Source organism: Malaclemys terrapin, chromosome 6, assembly GCF_027887155.1.
Source record: "Malaclemys terrapin pileata isolate rMalTer1 chromosome 6, rMalTer1.hap1, whole genome shotgun sequence".
Lineage (NCBI taxonomy): Eukaryota > Metazoa > Chordata > Testudines > Emydidae > Malaclemys > Malaclemys terrapin.
The window spans coordinates 105,868,121-105,891,861 of record NC_071510.1 but is presented as its reverse complement, the minus strand read 5'-3'; the positions used below and the strand labels follow the sequence as shown (position 1 = coordinate 105,891,861).

The following is a 23,741-nucleotide window of genomic DNA, read 5'->3' as shown; positions in this document are numbered from 1 at the left end:
TTAGAAATAGGTGTGCACTGCAATCTCCGAGTAAAGAAAAGAGGTTTCAGTTGTCTAAGCTTGCAGTGTTTTAACTGAGGAAGATTTGGATTTGGGGATGGAGGATTTCCCTGTTTGTCTTCATTACAGATGGAACTCTGTTTTTTAGGCGTTACCCTAACCCGGCTTCAATATAAAGCTTCCCATCCAAGCATAGTGGTGCTTAACACCTGAGCTAACTGGTCCATCCTGGGGTACAAGCTAAAACCTAAATGCTGCTTACACTCCGACTGGAGCCCACACACATTGCAGGATGGATGCAGGCTAAGCCACTTAAGTGCTGATAGTCCTCCAGTGCCTTCCTCCAACCCCCACTCCCACCTGTGACCAGAATGATAGACAAGTTGTCTCACTATTCACTAGGAGAGAACCAGAGCAGCTCAACTTACTGCAGTGCTAAGTACCAGGGGATATAACCCTACAAGTTTGAATGCTTCATATGAGCAAAAGTACCAGTGTGGATGCCAGTTGACTGCAGGATTGCCCCTCACAGATGAGGCAGGCCAACCCAGGTGCTCATACCTGAAGGCTGATTACTTGAGTTAACTCTGTAGTGAGGACATACCCTTTCAGAGTTGTTCCCCTTCTATATACTAAAGTCATGTATGCCAGAGATTACTGATTCCCTGGCTCAAAGAAACTTCTAAAGGTCAAACCTACATCTGGATACACCATACTGCACTAAGTAGCATAAAGCTAGAAAAACGTTTTAGGATAGAATAAATCTGGACCTCCCTATAGAAACTATTTCCCCTCAACGCCACCCCAAATTACTCGGCCATTTTGCAAACAGAAAAATAAGGTCCAATATAACCACTTAATACTAACTAGCAGTTGAGGACAGAAGGGTTGTGTGTTTATTTCTGTTAGCAATTCCATTTATGAACACTAGCTTATTGATGAGTTTGCAACCAACAAAGATTTAAGGAAAGATATAATCTCGTCACAGAAAATCAATTTCCTTAAAATGCATTGCAGCAAAAGCACTGGAAAAAATCCCATATACCTGAAATTGGACAGCTGATTTGGGGGGGGGGGGGGGGGGAGAGGAGAGAAAAAAGAGTTACTGCTCCAATAAAATGTAACATTGCTCTCTACTTTTAAGTTTACACTGTTATATTTGATATTTTATTTTAAGAGTGTTCCAAGACAACAATGCTAATGACAGAGGTAATAAAAATTAAAAACTTACAGTTTAATTATATGTGGATGTCTAAAAAGCTTGAGGTTCTGAATCTCTCTGCGGATTTTTCCTACTACATCAAGGCTGCGAATCTTCTGTCGATTCAATATCTTCACTGCCACTTTGTGCCCAGTCAGCTCATGTTTGCCAACTGCCAGGATGAAGGGAACAGTCAGTCAGGATTGCCAAGCACTCTTCAGAAAAATAAATCTCATTTGGAACCTTTTGTAGTCTGGAAACACCCTAGCAAGATTAGAGTATTCCTCCTATCCCCATTATCCTAGAGAAGGTTATAGGTGAAGTTTTGTTTAGAAGCTCCCCCTCCTCTGTACTTGTAGGGTAAGATAAGGAGTCAAGTAAGAAGTACAAGAACAAACCTATACCCCTAATGCACTAGCTTTGTTTAGTCAGGGATTCTGTGTCTTTCAGGGCACATTTCATGTGTTCCTGCATTTTTGCTATACCTCAAAGAAGAGAATCTTCAACTGAAAGGCTATTTTGTATTCCCACCATTACCCTTGTTAAGCAGGGATCCCATTGGCCTACTGTGCATAAATCACTTAAGCTTTTTGGCTGATTTGCTTGCAGGCCCATACTTCTCTGGAGCTATCAACTTGAAAGTCTGCTCCCCCCACATTCTCCAAGGAATGTTGTTCTTCTGCCAATAATCAGAGCCTTAGGTTTTTCTCCAATTACTTTCTAAATAGAGTTATTGCATACTTTATGCTTCATCAGTTACTTTGAAGGTTTTTTTAGCAGTTATTCAATCACAATTACAGTTGGCAATTAAAGTCTATTTAACTACACTTCAGTCCATCTGACCCCATATACAATTTAGAATAGTTATTTTACCACTACTTATTTACAGCACAAACACACAAATTAGTGGTAACATACATAAAAGAAATATTGGTAAGGTTTTGGGTAATAAAAATAGCCCAACCACCAAGGAATGGTTCAAAAAATATGGAAAGTTGTGGTTATGAAAAAGTTAACAAACCAATTACAAACTCGGCAAAAAAGACAGAAGACAGATAACTAAATATCAAAGTAGTTTTTAAAATACTGAGCTTAAAAAATGCAGAACCTTTATTTTAGCCCAATATTTTTTCCCCAGTTCAGGTTTAGTAGATAGGACAAAATTATGGTTCAGGTTCAATTTATAATACCAGTTCAAATTGGTTCTCTGGTTCAACTCCCTAATCCTTTGTCAGATTATACTGGATAAATAGTGAGTAGAAGTTATGGGAACGAGTGCAGTATCTCCATCTCCTTTTAATTTATTGAACAAAAACAGCCTGTAGGAATTTGGAAGTTAAACAGTGAAGTTTAATCTTCCTAAATAGCTTATTATTCTAATGTATTGATTAGCCCCTTCCCCTAATTCTGCTCCTCAAGTCTTTCTTCCTCTTAGGACTTTTCACCAGCTCTTGCTCCCCATTTCCCTAGATGTTTCCAACAGTTTCTAGAGAGGCCAAGAACTCTTGCACCTAGCACCAGTTTTTCCTTTACGCCACGTGGTACTTCCCAGTTTTTCAGCTGCTTGCGGTAGAACTTGTATCATAGCGCTCTTGAAAATTTCTAGTGACTCAGCTGCTGTTCCCTGACACAGCAGCACCTCCCATATGGTCCAGTAGCTCAGTTAAGTGTGGTGGGCAGCTCTCCCAGGGGTAGGAATAGCAGCAAGATCTTGGTGGTTGGCATTATTACTTCCTGACATCTTAACCACATTACTTTCAAAAGATCAGCTCCTACCTGGTTCCAGCCTCACTGCTCTACCTTTCCTACCTTCTAAAGGGTCTGGAAAGGCTATATCTATACTAAAAGTGGCATGTACAGTACAGGCACTACGCATGTAGCTACACAATACAGTGAAAGGCTCTGGTGGGAGGAGGCTCCTGTGGCTCCCTGCTGCTGGAAAAGGCTCTAGCAGGGGCCAGATAACTCAGTTTTATTAATAATCCTGACCTGCTGTGAGATATATTATACAGGCAGTTTTGGGACAGGTTAAGAGTGAATGGATTAATTTTCAAAATCCTTGGAGGCAGGGACTTCAGTGTTTCTACACTTTAAACCATACTATTACTACTTTAGTTACATGGAAGGGTTATTTATAAGAGATTGTGACAGACCATTAAGAAAACCTCAAAGTAGTATTACATATAATACACCTCTACCCAGATATAATGCTGTCCTCAGGAACCAAAAAAAACCAAAAACCCACTTACCACATTATAGGTGAAACCGCGTTATATCGAACTTGCTTTGATCCGCCGGAGTGCGCAGCCCTCCCTCCCGAGCACTGCTTTACCGCGTTATATCCGAATTTGTGTTATATCGGGTCATGTTATATCAGGGCAGCGGTATCTGCTGCATTAGTCAGCACAGCAGAACCACCATGAAGTATGGAAGCATAACCAGAGCATTAGGACCACAAATGTCAGATGGGAAAGCTTTCCAGGTGTGTAAGCTTTCACCCTGTAAGTGCAGGATTGGTCCCTGTTAGGATATTAACATCTCACCTTGGTCTTGCAAAGACAACTTATACAGCTAGTAGGGATGAAAAAAGTTAACTGACCCATAGAGGGAACAGTCCACTTTCACCCAAGTCTACAATAAAAATGATATAATACAGTAATAAAGAGTCAGGAAAATTACAGTTCTTGGAGCATTTGTCCACAAAGATCCTACTACAGGTTGTCCATCAACCTTTTAGCCAGCAGAGTCCACTGAGGCTGTGCACATATCTCACAACAAGGTGTTATTGGGGTTCAATTATTCTATTGAAAAGTCCTCCGATAACCCAGGCTCAATCAAAAATAGATCAGCACAATGCAGAAAGGTCATTACTTTATAGGGAGAACAGTTTCACAGCACTTACATCTTTCATTCTGTCCCAAAGTGCAAGCTCAACTCTATTCATATATATTCTCCAGTTTACAACAGACAAGATTTTAATACATTATCCAAGATTTACACACCAGTTCTTACCGGTTTCTTATCTTCTTTTGAAATTAGCTCTCCAAAAGTCAAAGCTTATCTGCACTAGCTGTAACTTGGTACAGCATGCATGCTGGTTAAGCAACAAGATCTTTTATCTTATCCTATCTTTCTGGTATGTTTCTGCATCTAGCACAGAAATTAACTGAGGGGAAATGTAAAATGTAAACAACTTAACAAGAGAAAAAGACATTCTTGGAAAAACTTAACATTAACACAACTCATAGCTAAACAATTTAACATAGATCTATCACATTTTCAGTATGTTTTGTACCTTATTTGCTTACAACCAAATACTCTCTTTTCTTAGTTGCACAACACACCTTAGCCAGTCAAACAAGTAGTTACAACAATAAAACAATTCACATTTTTGGTGAATACATCTCCTTCCAGCCCTTAGTACAATTCCATTCCTTATCTGGTAAAACTATCAATGCAGCATTACATTAACTGTAGCTTTACAAGCTAGAAGATACAAGTTTTCCACTTCACTTATGGCCTAGCCATAAAGCATAATGAGACTCTGATCAGTACTGTCAACAGTATAAAGAGAAGGACATCCCCAACTGCCACTCAGTTACTTCTTACCACCTGAGTCCCCAATGTCCCATTTCCCCATAGCTCTTAGATAGTTTAGGATTATAATTAGCTTAGTGTTGTTTGATAAATTAAAGCCAATTGGGCTAAAAAAACCTCAAAATCAAATGTTAGTGGATCTACTCCTCAGTACCAAGGCATGACTAATGGTGCAGAGCAAGTTTTCAGACTTTAGAATGTGCCCTGTATCAGAGGCTGCTATAACTGTTAATACACACACTGATGCTTGGTTGGTTTGTCTAGGGATGTGACTCTTCCAATGTGCCATTTGTAGCTTCTCTCCCTTCCTCCCCCCAAAGCCCACAGATGGGTTGTGATGCATGTGAAAAATTATTTTAGATGGAGAAATCTATGCAGTGTGTCTGACTCAAAGGAGCAGCTGTTGACTGCTGTGAAACCAACTTCAAGTGCCCCAACTACATGGATGTCACTCCAGAAAATAAAATCTGCTAGTCAAGAAACCTCCAGCTGCTGGGAAACAGAGTTTGTTCACCGTCCCTCCTTGGGTCAGGCAGTAGCTCCTGCTGCTTAAGACAGGAAAGATCACAGATCTCCTGATGGAGCTTAGAGCCAAGCCAAGAAGAGAACAAAGGTTCATCGTGCTCATGTACCAAAATCAACACCTTCGAAATCACATTGGCACAGAGAGCCTAAGACTGCAAGATCACATCTCTTACCATTTGTACCACTTCCTGCTTCATCAGTGATCAGCGTCACCTCCTTGACAACATCGTCATTTGCACAATTGGCCTCAGTTACCAGCACTGCAGTCTGACAAGACTTTTTCCAAGACTGTACTTCCAGTACTGATGGTCCTGGTTCTGCCTTCATCTACTAAAGCTGCATTTACATCATAGGCGGACATTACGATCACTGATGAACCAGAGTCTTCATTGTTGGACACATCTCTTATCACGTGTTCAGGGTTCTGTTGGTATGGGAACCTAGAGGTACCAAACAAATCCCTCCCTGTCCAGTCTCATCAATATGGGTAGCTCCCTCACAGGCTTTAAAAATCAGAGACTTTTTTGGTTTCCACTCCACAGATACCTGCACCTCCATTAGAGGAGCTTTACTTTTCAGCATCCTCTGGTCCTCATGATAGGAGTGCCTAGGAGGCATTTGCCCTAACACAGACTATTTCGTGAGAGTGCTCCTGTCAGAAGTTCTCAGCAAAAGCCTCATGCTCCAGAGAGGTCTCCCACTCCATGGTTCCCTCCACTATGGCACTCTACGTTCTTCCTTTATGGGAAACTGATCCAGCCCTATTAATCTCAGAATCTCATAGCCTCTACTGCTTGTTCCTTATTCTACTTCAAGGTCCAATAGTAAGATTGCCTCCTCCTAAAAGTTCTGCTAGGGAACCTCACTCTGTCCATCAGAAATAACTACAACCTGCAGACCACAAACATCTTAGTGAAGAGGAAGATCTTGTGGAAGAATATGAGGCTCAACCTGGGCCTCTGCTCAGAGCCTCCTCCTCACCTGATGAGGGTATGACTCCTTATAAGTACATCAACTGTAGACAGTTTCATGACCTTCTAGGGCCTTCTTAAAAGAACGGCAAAAACCTCTGAGATCCCCATGAAATTTTACAAGAGAAATCAACTAAATTTGACATTCTACATCTGAGCATACTTACCATACTGGGTCCTGCAGGTGAGAGAAATCAGAAGACAGGCATTCTCCTGCCTAAGGATCTTGCTAGAGCTTAGATGTTGGATACCTGGAGGGAGGTAGTGTGTTATGCCCAAAGGCAGAAACAAGTGCATGGGGAACTTTTACAACAAAACTTTAGGCACCTAAACCCTTTGTAGATCTGGGCCAAGGAGCCCAAGAAAATGTATCCCCTGGGGAGGAAAGTTTATATGAATCTGCAAACTAGCAGAAAAGTAGTCAGTTACCAAGACTTACTGGCCAAGCAGAATTACATACAATGGGACAAAGTTTTGCAGCTACCTGAGAAATTTATTTCAGAAGGCCCATTGGTGGCAATAACCATTTTGCAGGTCTCGTGGAATACCTCCAACACTGCAACCAGATCAATGGCCACTGTGGTCACTATGAGAAGACCATTCTGGATGCAGTTATCAGGTATTCCAAAAGAGGGTTAGGCCACTAGGGAAGATTTGCCTTTTGAGTGCCATGCCATGAGGAGTATAAAAATATTGCTCAGGCATGCAGGAGTGAAATCAGGAAGGCCAAATCACACTTGGAGTTGCAGCTAGCAAGAGACGTTAAGAGTAACAAGAAGGGTTTCTTCAGGTATGTTAACAAGGAGGAAGTGTGGCCCCCTTACTGAATGAGGGAGGCAACCTAGTGACAGAGGATATGGAAAAAGCTAATGTACTCAATGCTTTTTTTGCCTCTGTCTTCACAAACAAGGTCAGCTCCCAGACTCCTGCATTGGGCAGAACAGCATGGGGAGGAGGTAACCAGCACTCTGTGGAGAAAGAAGTGGTTTGGGACTATTTAGAAAAACTGGACGAGCACAAGTCCATGGGGCCGGATGCGCTGCATCCAAGGGTGCTAAAGGAGTTGGCGGATGTGATTGCAGAGCCATTGGCCATTATCTTTGAAAACTCATGGTGATCGGGGGAAGTCCCGGATGACTGGAAAAAGGCTAATGTAGTGCCCATCTTTAAAAAAGGGAAGGAGGAGGATCCGGGGAACTACAGGCCAGTCAGCCTCACCTCAGTCCCTGGAAAAATCATGGAGCAGGTCCTCAAGGAATTAATTCTGAAGCAGGAAAGTGATCAGCATGGATTCACCAAGGGCAAGTCATGCCTGACTAACCTAATTGCCTTCTAGGAGGAGATAACTGGCTCTGTGGATGAGGGGAAAGCAGTGGATGTGTTTCCTTGACTTTAGCAAAACTTTTGATATGGTCTCCCACCATAGTCTTGCCAGCAAGTTAAAGTAGTATGGGCTGGATGAATGGACTATAAGGTGGATAGAAAGCTGGCTAGATCGTCAGGCTCAACGGGTAGTGATCAATGGCTCCATGTCTAGTTGGCAGCTGGTTTCAAGCGGAGTGCCCCAAGGGTCGGTTTTGTTCAATATCTTCATTAATGATCTGGAGGATGGCGTGGACTGCACTCTCAGCAAGTTTGCAGATGACACTAAACTGGGAGGAGTGGTAGATACACTGGAGGGTAGGGATAGGATACAGAGGGACCTAGACAAATTAGAGGATTGGGCCAAAAGAAACCTGATGAGGTTCAGCAAGGACAAGTGCAGAGTCCTGCACTTAGAACGGAAGAATCCCATTCACTGTTACAGACTAGGGATCGAATGGTTAGGAAGCAGTTCTGCAGAAAAGGACCTAGGGGTTACAGTGTACGAGAAGCTGGATATGAGTCAACAGTATGCCCTTGTTTCCAAGAAGGAAAACGGCATTTTGGGCTGTATAAGTAGGGGCATTACCAGCAGATCGAGGGACGTGATCGTTCCCCTTTATTTGACATTGGTGAGGCCTCATCTGGAGTACTGTGTCCAGTTTGGGGCCCCACACTACAAGAAGGATGTGAAAAAATTGGAAAGAGTCCAGGGGAGGGCAACAAAAGTGATTAGGGGGCTGGAGCACATGACTTATGAGGAAAGGCTGAGGGAACTGGGATTGTTTAGTTTGCAGAAGAGAAGAATGAGGGGGGATTTGATAGCTGCTTTCAAGTACCTGAAAGGGGGTTCCAAAGAGGATGGATCTAGACTGTTTTCAGTGATACCAGATGACAGAACAAGAGTAATGGTATCAAGTTGCAGTGGGGGAGGTTTAGGTTGGATATTAGGAAAAACTTTTTCACTAGGAGGGTGGTGAAGCACTGGAATGGGTTACCTAGTGAGGTGGTGGAATCTCCTTCCTTAGAGGGTTTTAAAGTCAGGCTTGACAAAACCCTGCCTGGGATGATTTAGTTGGGAATTGGTCCTGCTTTGAGCAGGGGGTTGAACTAGATGACCTCATGAAGTCCCTTCCAACCCTGATATTCTATGATCCTATGACATTTAATTTTAAAACTGATGAGATACTGCACACACTGAAGAATTACTCGTCTGACATTCCAATTTCTGGATCTATGCCATCTCAGGAGAGAAAACAAAATTTTTCATTTTTTCAGGCATAGGCCTCAGTCTTCCTCATACCTGTATCAGAGAGCTAGCGATTTTTCTAGGACGAGACCTCATTTCCAGAAAAAGAATTCCTCTTTGACTATGCACTCTTCATTAAGTCTAATCACAGAGGATCTTTACACCCCTTCTTTCCTGATTTTGTTTTTGTTTTGGGGGAGGGGGGCCGCAGATATATAGGTTGCAATTACCTACCACCAACGGGTCTTAAAAGTTGCACAGAAAGAATTTCAGTCTCTGACAGCTCCACATCCCCATACCTCTTCAGGAAACCTTCTCAACACTCTGCTGAATGCAGAGAAAGATACTTTGATTAGGTGCAGTGACGGAAGCACCACCAGTTTCTTAGCAATGGTTTCCACTCTCACTACTTCCTCATCCTGTAGAAGAAAGGTGGATGGTGGCCAATTTTAGATCTGTCATGTCAAGTTTCAGATGGTCATCCTTTCCTTCGTAATCCCTTCCCTAGATCCCACAAACTGATTTGCAACTCTCAACTTACAAGACTCTTACTTCCATGGTCAATTCATCCAGCACACAGGAAGTATCTAGGATTCACAGTCAACAGACTTCATCTTCAGTTCAGAGTCCTTCCATTCACCCTGTCAACAGTTCCAAGGGCACTGATCCATAAATGAGCTCCTATTACAGTCAGGCATTTGGTAAGAACAGAGGTCTTGTCTTCTTATCAGAACATATGGCTGATCAGAGGTCAGGTCAACAAGGGCGTTTGCAGTTCCTCAACAGTTTTCCAAGGTAGCCCTCAGGATCAACCAAGTCAAGTCTACCTCACTGCTACTCAATCCATAGAATTCATAACAGCAATCCTAGATTCCAGGCCAGCAAGAGTGTTCCTTCTTCAGAATTTTTCAACATAAATCACATCACTGATCACATTCAGTCTCCCTCAACTAAGGATTTGTCTCAGCCTGCTGCATTGTACGGCACCCTGTAATTATCTGACTATATGCACGGCTACATCTCTGGTCCCTTCACTTTTGGCTGAGGACATTTAATGTGTCAAACAGAGACACAAATTCCTCACAAGGTGCCGTCATCTCTCCTTATTGGATGGCTCCTCCAAGTGTCTGCCAAGGTGTTCTGTTTCATGTACCATCCCCTTCAAAGACTCTGGTGACAGACAATCCCAAGATGAGTTTGGAGAACTCCCCAAACACAAGGCATATGGTCCCAAGCAGAGTCTCAATTGCACAAAAATGTACTGTATTTCAGGGCAGTTAAGTCTAGCTTGCAAGGCATTTCTGCCCCTCATTCAGAGCACCACCATTCAAATTCTGTCAGACAATACAATTGCTATGCACTACATAAGCAGATAATCACTGTTATGTCATACAGCAATTTATCTCTGAGATCAGTATCCTATACTGGATCAACCCAATAGCTCTTCACTTTCTGGGTATACAAAACAATATGGCAAATCACCAAAGCAGAAAAAGTTACCACAAATGGGAGTTGCAAAGTTCAGTTCTGATTATGAATCAGGTACTCCAAAAGTGGGGTCTTCCTTCGTTAGACCTGCTTGCTACCAACATGAATGTGATGCATCCAATGTTCAGCTCCGGGGAGGAGTGAGTCTGAGTTCTAGAGCAGATACATTTCTGATCCAATAGAACAATAATCTGCTTTATGCCTTTTCTCCCATTCCATTAATCCCTGGAGTTCTAAGAAAACGTCACCAAGACAAGGCTTGGATGATAATGATGGCCCCAGCCTGAACATGCCAGTTCTGGTATTCCAACCTGAGACATCTACCAATCAATCCACCTCTTCCACTTCTAGATCTACCAGGCATCATTTCCCAGAGCTAAGGCCCTGTACTTCATCCAACCCAGAGTCTACAGCACGGAATCGTGCAGCCTGAGTTCTGTGGAGAGATCATGGTTGGCAGCTATACAAAAGATTTGGATTCAAAGTAGAAAGTCCTTTATTAGAAAGACAGATCAAACAAAGAGGAAATGTTTTTTCTTTGTGGTCTATTCAGAATAATGTACAAAGCCCAGACTCTCCTATATCAATCATCTTCAATTACTCATCTTTAAGACATGTTGAGCTTTCAATTAGCTCTGTTAGGGTCCACCTGGTTGCTATTTCAGCTTATCCTCCAACAGTGGATGGTCACTCAATTTTTTCTCAACCTGCAGTATCTAGATTTATAAGAGGCCTGACTGATGTGTTGCCACCAAATGAGGAGCCATTTCCCACTTGGAACTTGAATACAGTACTCCCATATTTGATGGGCCAGCCATTTTTACCAATGGCAACATGTTTTGTTTCCCCTTTCTGTTAAGGCAGTGTTCCTAGTTGCTATCACCTTGACTTGCAGGTGGGAAGGAATTCAAGCATTAATGGTATGGTAGCCATATATCATTTCATAAAGACAGTTACACTCAAACTGCACCAAAATGCTTACCCTAAGCTGTTTAAAAAACTTTCATACCAACCAGTTTATACACCTAAGAGTGTTTTCTCCTAAACCACATAATTCTCTTGCAGAGAAGAAAGTCCACACACAAGATGTACGTAGGTCTATGCCCTTTTATCTTTGTAGAAAAACATTTTCACAAGTCACCTAGACTTTCTGTGGCTTGTTAGTAAGTCTAAGTGAGACTTTCAAAATGGGTTACAGACTGCATTAAGATGGCTTATTCCGAAGAAACTTGCTATTCCATCTTGAGTTAAGGTTTACTCCACTACAGCCCAGTCAATATCTGTCGCTTGTTAAAGAGGAATCACTATTCCCAAGTATTTGTAGAACAGCTACCTGGAATTCAGTTCATACAAGTAGCCCCTATTCACTGTCACAGTTTCTAGATCAGATGCCCAGTTTGGCAAGGCTCTTCTACACTCAGATAAGATAAGGATGCCAAGCACCCACAATGGGATCCATGTGGATAAATACTCAAAGACTACTTAACATATTGTAACAGTTCTTTAAGATGCCTTTGTCCACGTGGATGCCATGACCTGCCCTCTTTCCCTGCTGATATGGAGACATAACTTGGATTTCTGTGTTAGTGAAGGAATCCAGTGACTATTGGGGCTATTCCCAGGGGTATGAGGGTGTATAGGCAGATCCATGGACAATGCTGGCTAAGATGTGTTCCAGGAGTACACACCTATCTTGGGATGTTTATAGACAAAAGCATCTTGAATAACTTTTTACTGTAAAGTACTTAACTTCTTTTTATGAGTTAGAACATTGTTTCAAGTTTCTTAAACTTAATGTAGATATCCAAAGAACCAAAATCTCACTGAAAAGAGGATCCTAAGAAGGAAATTAGGCAATAGTGAGCTTTTCAAATGTCATGAAACTTTACTAGCACCAGAACAGTTACACACCCAGTGTTTTCCGTTATGAACACTAATATTTTGTTTGACTAAAAAAATAGGATTAAAAAGTTACCTACCCTACAAAAGGAAAATTCAGAAATGCTGCTGTAAGGGACTGGCTATAACAGATTGTTCAGGGCTCAAAAAGTATCCCATAATGCTTAATCTGAATTGTGAGCAGAAATATTCTTTATCTTTGCCGACCAAAAAATATCCATTCCTTCACCTGGTTGTGCAGTTTTTAATCAGTAAAGGGAATATGTTTTTCTATCCATGTATCTCCAATAAGACTCAATTTTTGCACCTGATCTTCCTTTCTTGTTTGTAGAAAACACAGAAGATTGTGTACTATTGATAAACTAAAAGACAAACAGTAACAGAGGTGCTGGAACAATTTATATAGTGGGGGTGCTCAGAGCCACTGAACCAAACTGTAAACCCTGCATATGATTAAACCACTTCAAGCCCGGGGTTCAGCAGCATCCCCAGTACCTCTAGTTCCAGCACCTATGAACAGTAAAATGAAATAGTTATTTACTATTTCTAAGAGGAAGATAGTAAATTAGCTTAATTTCAAACCATGGCTAAGGTACTTCCTGTCCTCAAGCCAAACTGTTGCAAGGAGTTCAAGGCAACTGACAGGCAAAATATACCAGACTCATTGGTGACAGATTGTTGGTTATTTTACAGATCCAGTTTCTGAGATGAATTCAAAGCAAAACCTTAGAGCCCAAAATATCGTCTAGATTTCTGTAGGAAAGTGAAAAGGGGCAGGTGGAGTATTTTCTTACTTAAAGTTATTCAAGACATACTGAGTAAGGACAAGCATGTTTTGGAACAGAATTTTCTTTTAAATGGAAACACTTTCCACTGACAACAAGATCAAAGTTTCAACTACCTTTAGTATCCTTTTAAAAAGGCATACTAGTTTCAATATACCCATTAGTCCTCCCAGACAAAGGCTGCTACAGAAAGCATTTTCTTCTCGGGTTAATGTGCCATTCAACCTATGGGGGCTAGAAGCTTTAACAATTGTCTGCATGCACCAAGACATGCTGAGGGGACTGTTCTACACAGTATTTATGTGCCTTGATCACAGAAATAGAAGGCAAGCGAAATGAAAGACAGCATCCTGTGCATGGGACCTGACTACCTCTAAAGTAAAGGCTGACCCTTTAAGAGATCCTTGGTCCTCAACCTAAAATGCAAAAAGGCACTGTTTTCATCTGAAAATGAGTTTTCAGAGATTCATAGATTCCAAGGCCAGAAGGAACCATTGTGATAATTTAATCTGACCTTCTATCTAACACAGGACATAGAACTTCCACAAAATAATTCCTAGATCATATCTTTCAGAAAAACATCCAATCTTCATTTAAAAACCATCAGCGATGGAGAATCCACCACAACCCTCAGTAAATTGTTCCAATGGTTAATTACTCCCACTGTTAAAAATTTGCACCTTATCACCAGTTTGAATTTGTCTAGCTTCAACTTCCAGCCATTGGGTTGTATTAAATATTCAGTGTAACAGAGAAGGTAGAGACCACTATTAAATATATGTTGCCTGTGTAGACACTTATAGACAATCAAGTCACTCCTTATCCTTCTCTTTGTTACGCTAAATGGATAGTTTTCAAGGAGCTCAATCAACAAGTTTTCTAATCCTTTAATCATTCTCATGGCTCTTCTCTGAACCCTTTCCAATTTATCAACATGCTTCTTGAATTGTTGGCACCAGAACTGGACACATTAGTCATGTGTTTGAACTTAAAAACATGAGTAAAACTAAATATATAGTTTCCTTGAGGGGAAATGGAGAACAATTAGGTTCACAATAAAATTTTACTTTCCTAGACTCAAAATTCTGATTCCATCTACATGCTTAACATTTTCCATATTAGAGTGACTCCAGCTACTGCGGGCATCTTCAACTGTACAGATGTTTATGTCTATCACTGAGACTTTGCAGGACCAGCCATTTATTTGCAGAGAGGTCTAGGGAAGCCACAATTTGACTTACCCCCCTAAGCTCTAAAAAACAACTGAGGAGGGGCCACTTATTTAAATGGCATCTCCTAAATTGATGCTATGGGCAGTCACTTAGGCACACAGCCCAACAAAGTCCCACTTCGTGCCTCTCTACACCCTATGCTTCTTTTGGCAGCATGTAGTATACCTTTCCACGTAGGCCCCATTAACACCTACATAAAAAGAAGTGTAGACGGTGAGGCATGTCTTAGCCAAGTAAAGACATGTTTGATGGTGTTGGTACGTACATGTACATACCCTACATGGCTCTCTACTTGCCCATAGCCTAAGCCATGCTTCCATGTCTACCCTACTATTTTTAGCAATGTAGTGTCCTGCTGCTGGAGTCTTTCCCCGGGAAAGATTCCAGCAGTGGGAAAAGGCTCTGGCAGGGAAGAGACAGTGCAGAAAGACCCTGGCAGCTCCCTGCTGTCTGGAGCCATTCACCACCATTTAGAAATAGACTCCAGCAGAAGTGTGTGAGGGGAAATGTTAGCAGTGCCTTTCCTTGCTGTTGGGAGTCCTTTCCCATCATGGGGAAAGTCTCCGGCAGCAGGGAGGGAAGGCAAAGTGAAAGGCTTTGGCAGAAGGGAGCTCCTGACCCCTTTCCCCACTGAAACACGTAGCTACACAACACAGCATGGATGCACTATGCTCTTCACTACGGCATGTAGATACACATACACTACATGACCCCAGAAGTGGTGTATAGCTTAGATGTAGCCCTAGTTGAACTTTATACTCTTCAAAGCTAGAATTATTTTATCATTCCTAAAAAACATTTTAAATCATAGGCAAAAGAGAATCAAACATGCAATAAGCTGTCAAGTGCATCAGTAGTGGCTTGGTTTGTTTTTTTTAAGCTGCAAGATCAGCAACTATATTGATGGATCATCTCTACTTATGGCTAAAGTCAGTAGCATACATTTGCTAATGTTCATCTGCAAAAATTTACATCCAGTAGTTTATTCACAGTAATCACAATTTATCAAGCTTCATAAGCCAGGCTAACAAAAACTCAAATGCCAATGTGGAAATTTTTAGAAAACAGATTTAGCCTAGACTGCAGTCTGCATAATGAAGGTGGTCTGTCAACATAAGCTAAACCTGTTTTCAAGTTACCTAGAAGAGAAAACGGTCAGATTGAAGGTTGTTTTATCACACTGTAGCTTGAGTTTGCGTATTTTGACAAGTAAAGAATCAAAGTTTAGAATACCTTTGATTCCTCTTAAAAATAGAAGTTAAACAAATTCATACATATTAAAATAAGTCATAAGTGATAGCCATGCACGCGTCTTTGCTGAGCGACCACATTATTTGACCACTTTATCATCTCTTCCACACTTCCTTATTTTCTGGTTTGGCCATATGCAATAATTTTATTGTTAAGTGCTTCAGGACAGACATATCTGGGCATTTTACACAGACTAAGATTTCCAGCACTATTTTGGGCATTGGAATAGACAAAAAAGTGCACTATTTTATCTTTAGGGTTTACTTTTGTCTCGTGTGTATCTAGAAAGAAGTTTCCTCTACACTACTTCCTATAAGTGTATTACTTTTTTTAAAATGGAGGAAAAAAGTCTTATGAAGAATCTTGCTTCCCTAATTGCATTTGGAAATGTGAACTTTTTACCTTTCCAAGTTTCCAGTTGGAATCAGTACCAATTTAGGATGCAAGATTTTAAATTGGCAGGAAAAAAAAAAACCATACCACAAACATAGATTAAGGCAAGCTCCTTTACTAGATAGTTTGTTTTAAAAAAATGTATGTGGAGTTCTATTAAATACATTTATGACAAAATGTTTGCTTAACAGGGAAAGTAATTTTTAAATTCTAGCTTTACCCTTGGTTTCTCACCATTATAGTATTTCAACCTTGACTGCAGATTCCTGAAAAATGCAACAGTAAAAGCATTCCTCCCAGAGAATGATGGACTTGGAAGCCAAGGGTCCACCACACTTACTGCCTAGCATAGTGGCTCTCAAGCTGCCACTTGGGGCTGCCTTTATCAATATACAAAATATCCATTTTCAAGAAGTAATTATTCCTATTTGGTGAAGCCAAGTCCAGATTTGGGGGTTCCATAAGACCTTCTGATCATCTTAAAACCTCTCAACACAGTGCACAATTTAGGCCTTTATCATGGGCTTTAATGTATATTCAACTATGATCAAATTTGTTGATGACACCAAAACTGGAGACACAACATGACACAGAATGACAGAACCAAACAGCAAAGTGAACCAGTGGTGGGGGGAGTAAGGCAGAGGAAATCATTGAAGGCTGCAGCCCAACAAGGGGAGATTTGCTACTATAAGTAACAAATTTTATATGCATTTAAAGTTGGCTAATATTTTCCAACACAATATTTTTTCCAGTGCAAACAAAGCCACATGCACGTGAACACAGAATCTCATTCAAGAATCTTGCCCTTCTTGAAAGATTACCCTTCCCCAAAACTTATCTTGTCAAACTCGGCTCTGAGGGGACATTTTTAATTTACACATTCACAATACATAGAATATCAGGGTTGGAAGGGACCTCAGGAGATCATCTAATCTAATCTCCTACTCAAAGCAGGACCAATCCTCAGACAGATTTTTGCCCTAAATGGCCCCCTCAAGGATTGAACTCACAACCTTGGGTTTAGCAGGCCAATGCTCAAACCACTGAGCTATTCCTTCCCCCATGAACAGGACTCTCACATATTAAGATATTGAGGATGTTGGGGTCTAGTGGATTCAGCACAGGAAGTCCTAATCTCAGAGCTCTAATATTGGCTGTGTCATTAAGGGTATGTCTACATAGCAAATGGTGGTGTGACTGTAGCACAGACAGGCATATCCACACTCGTTTTAATCTAGTAGCCCAAGTAGCAATAATAGTGAGGAAATGGCAGCACAAACTTCAGTGCAGGTTAGCTGCCCAAGTACAAACCAGGGATCTGAGGTACTATTTTGGTTGCTAGCCCACATTGCCACATCTTCACTACTATTGTGGTTAATTTGCTGTGTAGAAATACCCAAGGCCATACGAGTTAGGGTACATCAAAACTTTTCTATGCCTCCACTTCCCCAGTTTATAAACTGGGGAAACTTCCTGCCTTACAAAGCTGCTGAACGTGACTGTTTATGCAGCACTTTACATTGTCAAAGTTTCATTTTAAGTACTTTGGTGGTAATACCACAAAAATAAGTACAAAAACTAAATTAATGTTAACTTTGATATTTTTATTGCATAAATCAGAATATTCTAAATACAAGTATGGTTACAGTCACTCTTCTGAAGACAGCGACAAAGAGTCCTGTGGCACCTTATAGACTAAAAGACGTACTTGAGCATAAGCTTTCGTGGGTGAATACCCACTTTGTCAGATGAATGTGGCGAAGTGGGTATTCACCCACAAAAGCTTATGCTCCAATATGTCTGTTAGTCTATAAGGTGCCACAGGACTCTATCACTTTTTACGGATCCCGACTAACCACGGCTACCCCTCTGATACTCTTCTGAAGAAGTGATACTGAATTTCAGCAAGTAAGTTTTCTTAAGTAGGTGTTTTTTTTGTTTTCGGGGGGGGGGAGGGGAGGAGCTATTCCTCCTCTAAACAATGGTTACTTCTTGTTCTAAGACAATAGGACCCACCCATTGTCAAAATCAGCAAATTCAATTGTAGTTTCCCACAAAGGCTTACAACATAGCAGAGGCCATTTCCACACCACCGTCTACTGCAGATGATTTCAAAAAGCATTGCACTGATTTCATTATTTTTCCATGCCGTAACTACATTACTGAAGCTGGAACCTAGATGTTTAACTGAGGCCTAACTGAAATGCCAGTCTCACATGTGTCCACCTTCTACAGATGTCCCAATGAAATATCACCCCTGCACTCGAGAGTTGTCTCTGACCCAGCTATCAGTCCTTCCACTGAGAGCTGAAGTTCCAGGAACTTCAGGTTAACAGTCTTTGTTCGGTTTTGCTTTACCCGCCTCTCTCACTGGTTCTGGATTAAACTTCAGGACGCCGTTAAAACGCAGGAATTGCCATGCCAAGCCCGATGATTCATCGAACCAATATCCTGTCTGAAACCGTGGCCTAGCCAACACCGGGAAAATGACTGTTAAGCCGTGGGGAGTTCACTGTGATTAGTGCACATGATCAAGCACTGCCCTGATCGCCTTCATCATCCTCGCCAGTGCCAGTGGAGGTGCGATTCCTGTCTATCGGAATGGCTGAAAGGTGCAACTGCTGCCCGGCAGATAACTGGGCTCCAGGGCTGCGCGCTGCTGCAGCACCGTTATGATAAAGGCAGGCACGTGTCAGGAGCAAACCGGGGACTCCGGGAGAGCCCGAGCGAAGCCGAGCAAGGCGCCCGAGCTGCTCGGTACCTGCCCAGGCCGCATGGCAGCCAGGCCCTCCGGGCGCTCGCCGCGTACGCCTCAGGCTCCACCCGCTCGGGCACGGCCCTCCCGCGCAGGCCACCCGGCGCTGAGGCCGGAGGGAGCGGGACTGGGGAGGGGGAGGCGCCAGCCCGCAAGGTTGCTGCGGCGTGTACACAGAGCAGGGGACGAGAAGGACCCAGCTCCCTCAGGCCGGCGGGAGGGGTGAACGGCCCCAGCTCCCGCAAGCCAGAATCTGCAGCCCGCCCCGCGGGGAAAGGGCAGCAGGTCCCCCGGCCCCTCGGGGGGTCTCCGGCTCTCACCCTTGACTTTGCCGAAGGTGCCCACGCCCAGCGTGTCCCCCAGGATGTAGTGCCCGATCTTCACCCGCCCGTGATCATGTTTCTGTTTATCCGCCGCCGCCATCTTGAGCCAGGAGCCGAGTCTGCGCATAGCGATAGCCCAGAGAGATACAGGGGCTCGGGGGAGGAGCAAACACACAGCGCCCGCCCGCACCGAAACCCGGAAGCGGACCCATGGCCGGACGCCAGTCACTTATCTCCTTCCGCAGGGGCAAACCACTGCGCCTTTCCGGGGGGGTTCTGGAATCATCTAACTGTGCGCCTGGCGGGGGCGTGGCGCAGGTGGGCAGCTGCAGGGCTCGCGCGGTGGGGGGGGGGGTTCTGAGACGTGTTTCCCGGGCTGCTGCTCCGTTCTGGTCCTGTAGAAACAACAAGGAGTCTGGGGGCACCTTAAAGACTAACAGATTTATTTGGGCATAAGCTTTCGTGGGTAAAAACCTCACTTCTTCAGCATCTGAAGAAGTGAGGTTTTTACGCACGAAAGCTTATGCCCAAATAAATCTGTTAGTCTTTAAGGCGCCCCCAGACTCCTTGTTGATTTTGTAGATACAGACTAACACGGCTACCCCCTGATACTGGTCCTGTAGTTGCCCACGGCTGGGACATTCCAGGGGACAGATGGGGGAGGAGAATAGAGAAAAGGGTGCCCATCTCAGACAACCACCGTTCCCTGCCACCTTGCAAAGGTGAGTCTACAGATGGGGGAAAAGCTGAATGAAAGGGGGCAGTCACTGGAAGGTCTGGAGTGAAGAAGGCAGGGTGTTAAGTTGTGATGTTAAATTATAACAGGCTTGATGAAGCCTCTCTTTTAAGTGCACGTGTTCCCAGCCTAATTAGTGTTGCCAGCTGGCAGTTCCTTCAGGAAACCAGCCTCTCCAGAAAATTAAAAAGCTTGCACTAAATAGTCCCAGATTTCAGGGCCACCTGGTCTCCTTAGCAATGCCAGAGTGGGGAGATATTGCACATACTGTGTACTTGTAATAAAAATGCTGTGAGAGAATGCACCATTTTTCATATATGAATAAAATGTTACCACTGTGGGTTCAGTGATGAGTATAGTTAGACTGCCATCAGAGTGGGATTTCTTATGGACTGCGACCTGGTCAGTTGTACAATTTTGCAGAGAGGGAATCTGCCTCTGTAAATAGTTAAGTGACTTTTTAAATGTCAAGTTTTAGTATTGGGGGCCAGGCTTCTTCTGGAGAATACCTGCAAGTTTCTACTGATGCTAAATGAAGCTGCCTGCATCCTAATCACGTTTGAGATGCCAGTAACATAAAAACTATGCTGTATTTTTCACTTCCAGGAACCATTCAAGATATTGGTTAATTACTTTGCACTTAAATATGTACCCATCCCTGGTTCTGGCCATATACATCACATTTAAGCATCAAAATTAAGAAATAAAATTGACAAAGTCAATTCAAAGAGACCCCCATTCCTGAATAAATAAAACTCCCTCTGTTCTAGCTTTGTTAAAGAAATGACCTGAGAAAAATGCTCTTAGAAAGATATACACATGTGCTTAACTTCGACTTGAGTAGTCCCATTGAAGGAACTAAAGGTCAACAAACAGGTTATCGGGCCAACTGAGGGAGAGGATTCTAGAGGCAGGGAACCTCTGCTGACCATCCTTGCCTCCAGAGTTCAACTGAGGAACCATGGAAGGAGAGAAGCACTCTATAAGGTAGTGAGCACCAAAACCTTATGGGGCTTTAGAAATTAAAACCTACACATTGAACTGTTCCTAGAAAAAACATTAGCTAATACAAAGAGGAATGTCTTATGAGATCAAAGCACAGAATAAAATGACCCACGAATAGACCTGGGAAGTCACTGCATTTTTAATGACACCTATAAATTCAGTCTTTCACTTGGTACCCCACCCCAACCTTTTCATCCTCATTTTAAATCATTTGGGAAGTTGAGTGAAATTTTTAGCTGTTTTGAACATGCCCATGCGCAGTTCAGATCCTGTTGAGGGAATAAAACCAAAAAGATAGAGGAGTAAGTCATCCCTATCAGCTAACCTAGAAGAGCCCCAACTCCACCTATCTCAATGATAAGCACTCTGATCCCCCAACTGGTCCTACTGACAAATTGCATCAGCACTGCTTGCAGAAGAGAAGGAAACATTGTATTGAACCCAGATATTACAGCACTTCCTCTTTTCTTGAATACGATGCTGTACATAAGTGAGACTGGTGTGCTCTCCTCCCCCAGCTCCTGCATCCAGTCTCCACTGAAGACTAGATTCTACTACTCTTACTGATTTCAGTGAGCCCGCTTCTGGAATAATCTGCTACTCAGTTAGAATAAGAATGGCCACACCTGGCCCTGAAGGAGTAAGAGAAATTGGCAAAGAAGAGGAGAAAAGGAAAAAGCTTGGTTGCTGCTTCTTTGTTATGGTGGTAGGGTGACATAAGTTATAATCTATAAAGCCGTTAAAAGTCTATGTCCCAGCTACCTGTGGGACTGCCTCTTTCCCTTTGTCACATTGTAGTGACTAAGGTATAATCTATACTAGAAGAAGTTTGCTAGTGTAGCTTATACGACTCCCCCAAACTTACCAAGACACACTGGCTAAAGCATTTTTTTCCATTATAGTCAAGTAGAAAAGGGCCTTTGCTGATATAAAAGTGTTGTTTAAAAAAAAAAAAAAAAAAAAAAAAAAAAAAACACACTCCTAAACTAATGTTACAAATACTGTCAAAGGTTACTAGTGTAACCAGGAGCGCTGCCAGCTTTTCTGCAGCCCTAGGCGGCGGAAGGTCCCGCCCCGAAATGTCGCCCCCCCACAGAGGCGGCAGAAGGTCCTGCCGCCGAAATACCGCCGCGGTCGCCGCCTCCCAAATTGTAGTGCCCTAGGCGACCACCGAGGTCGCCTAATGGGTTACGCTGGCCCTGAGTGTAGCCCTGGCATAAGTTGACCTTGAGGGTTCCTGTTGTCAGATCCTAGAACATATCCACAACTAGCAGCAAGGTTTTCTCAGTTAAAGGCCCTTATACAAAGAATATGCTTACTGCGGGACACCAGAAGCAAATTAGGCAATTTTTATTTAGTCAGGCCTTCAACTCACAATTGATGGTCACAGTGAAGAGTGCTTTAGCCTGGATTTGTTTGACTGACGAAATGTCTGAAGTCAATGGCTCCAGAAACTATAGTACTGTACGTATGCATTTGCATAAATTTAACTGTAGTTAGGTGCACAGATGCTACATATTGATAGACTCTGAACATATTTAAATAGATAATTAAAATATAAAAACATTGTCAAAATTATTAATTTAAATACTCAAAAATTATATTAATCTTCAATTTGACTCACTGCACAACCTGTATAATTATATATTTAAGATCATAAACAGAGCTCATTAGGAAATGGAATTTTTGTTGAGCAGGAAATTATGACACTTTGAAGTTTCCTTCCTGTCCAATTCAGGACAAAAGTAAAAAATTTAGAAATTTACCACAGAACAAAAATTCTGAAGTATTTTATGTAGGAAGCATCAAAATGACATCTAAATACACCTCTACCCCGATATAACGCGACCCGATATAACACAAATTTGGATATAACGCGGTAAAGCAGCGCTCTGGGGAGGCATGGCTGCGCACTCCAGCGGATCAAAGCAAGTTCAATATAACGCAGTTTCACCTATAATGCAGTAAGATTTTTTGGCTCCCGAGGACAGCGTTATATCGGGGTAGAGGTGTATTTTGTTTAGATAATGTCAACTTTTGTTTCAATAACACTGAAACAATATAAATAAAAATGATATAAACATTGAATAGAATATTAAAATAAGTTTTTAAAAATAAAAAATAGTCTAAATGAAACAGTTGGAATAAAATAAGTCAAAACTAAATGAGAGACTAAATGAAATCTCCTTTTGAATTTGAATCATATTGAATTTTTTTGTCAACACTTTCCTGCAAAATGTTTAGATTTCGATGAAACAGCATTTTCTAAGGAAAAGCTGGTCAAAATTTTTTAACAAACAGTATCTTCACATATGCATTTAATAATTCATACAGGAATAGGATGTACAACATTTGTTCAATGTGTTCTAAGTAAATACTATGAAAATGTTAACTTTTTTCCTTTCCTGAAATTTGTTACTGTAACAATATGTGGGTGCCTGCAAGATGTTATCCAGTGAGAAGTCATCATCCACCTCTCTGGCTTAATTTATAGTATGTTATAGTTTTTATAAAGATCTGTATCACAGTTATTGAACTTATAGACTTTAAAAGGTTTTTTGGCTTCACTAGTAGAGTTGAAAGCTCCAGTTTGTTCTTGAAATGATTATCAACTCCCTGGTGAAAGGCACTCTTCTGTAGAGAGCATTAATCTTGCAAGAGAATCTGTTTCTGCATCTGTTAAAGAATATTTCTTACATTACACCCCTCCTACCTAAATATTAAATACAATAATTTAAAACCCATTCCAAAGGCTATTGAAGACTCCCATTTACTTCAGTAGGTTTTGGATCAGCCCTTAGTGCAGAAATTAGAAATTAAGATTGTGCATGTTTTATTTCTTGTAAATATCAAAGGTTTTTAGTCTTTAAATTTCAAACATTAAAATCAGCAGTTTAATATTATCTGATACTTGACTGTATCCTTAGCCCTGTCTTTGTAAAATTGTGATGGGGTCACAACTAGAA

General features: G+C 41.9%; 1 protein-coding gene across 1 annotated transcript in view; it reads right to left on the bottom strand.

Moving 5' to 3' along the window:
* The window catches only part of PRKAA1 (protein kinase AMP-activated catalytic subunit alpha 1), a 35,239-nt gene extending 16,078 nt beyond the window's left edge, over positions 1–19,161 (bottom strand). Inside the window, exons 1-2 of the mRNA XM_054031815.1 lie at positions 19,032–19,161; positions 1,232–1,373 (exon numbers count right to left, since the gene is read on the bottom strand). Of these exons, the coding sequence (XP_053887790.1) occupies positions 1,232–1,373; positions 19,032–19,161 (272 nt within the window). The remainder of the gene's footprint in view (positions 1–1,231; positions 1,374–19,031) is intronic.
* Positions 19,162–23,741: the final 4,580 nt, after the last annotated feature.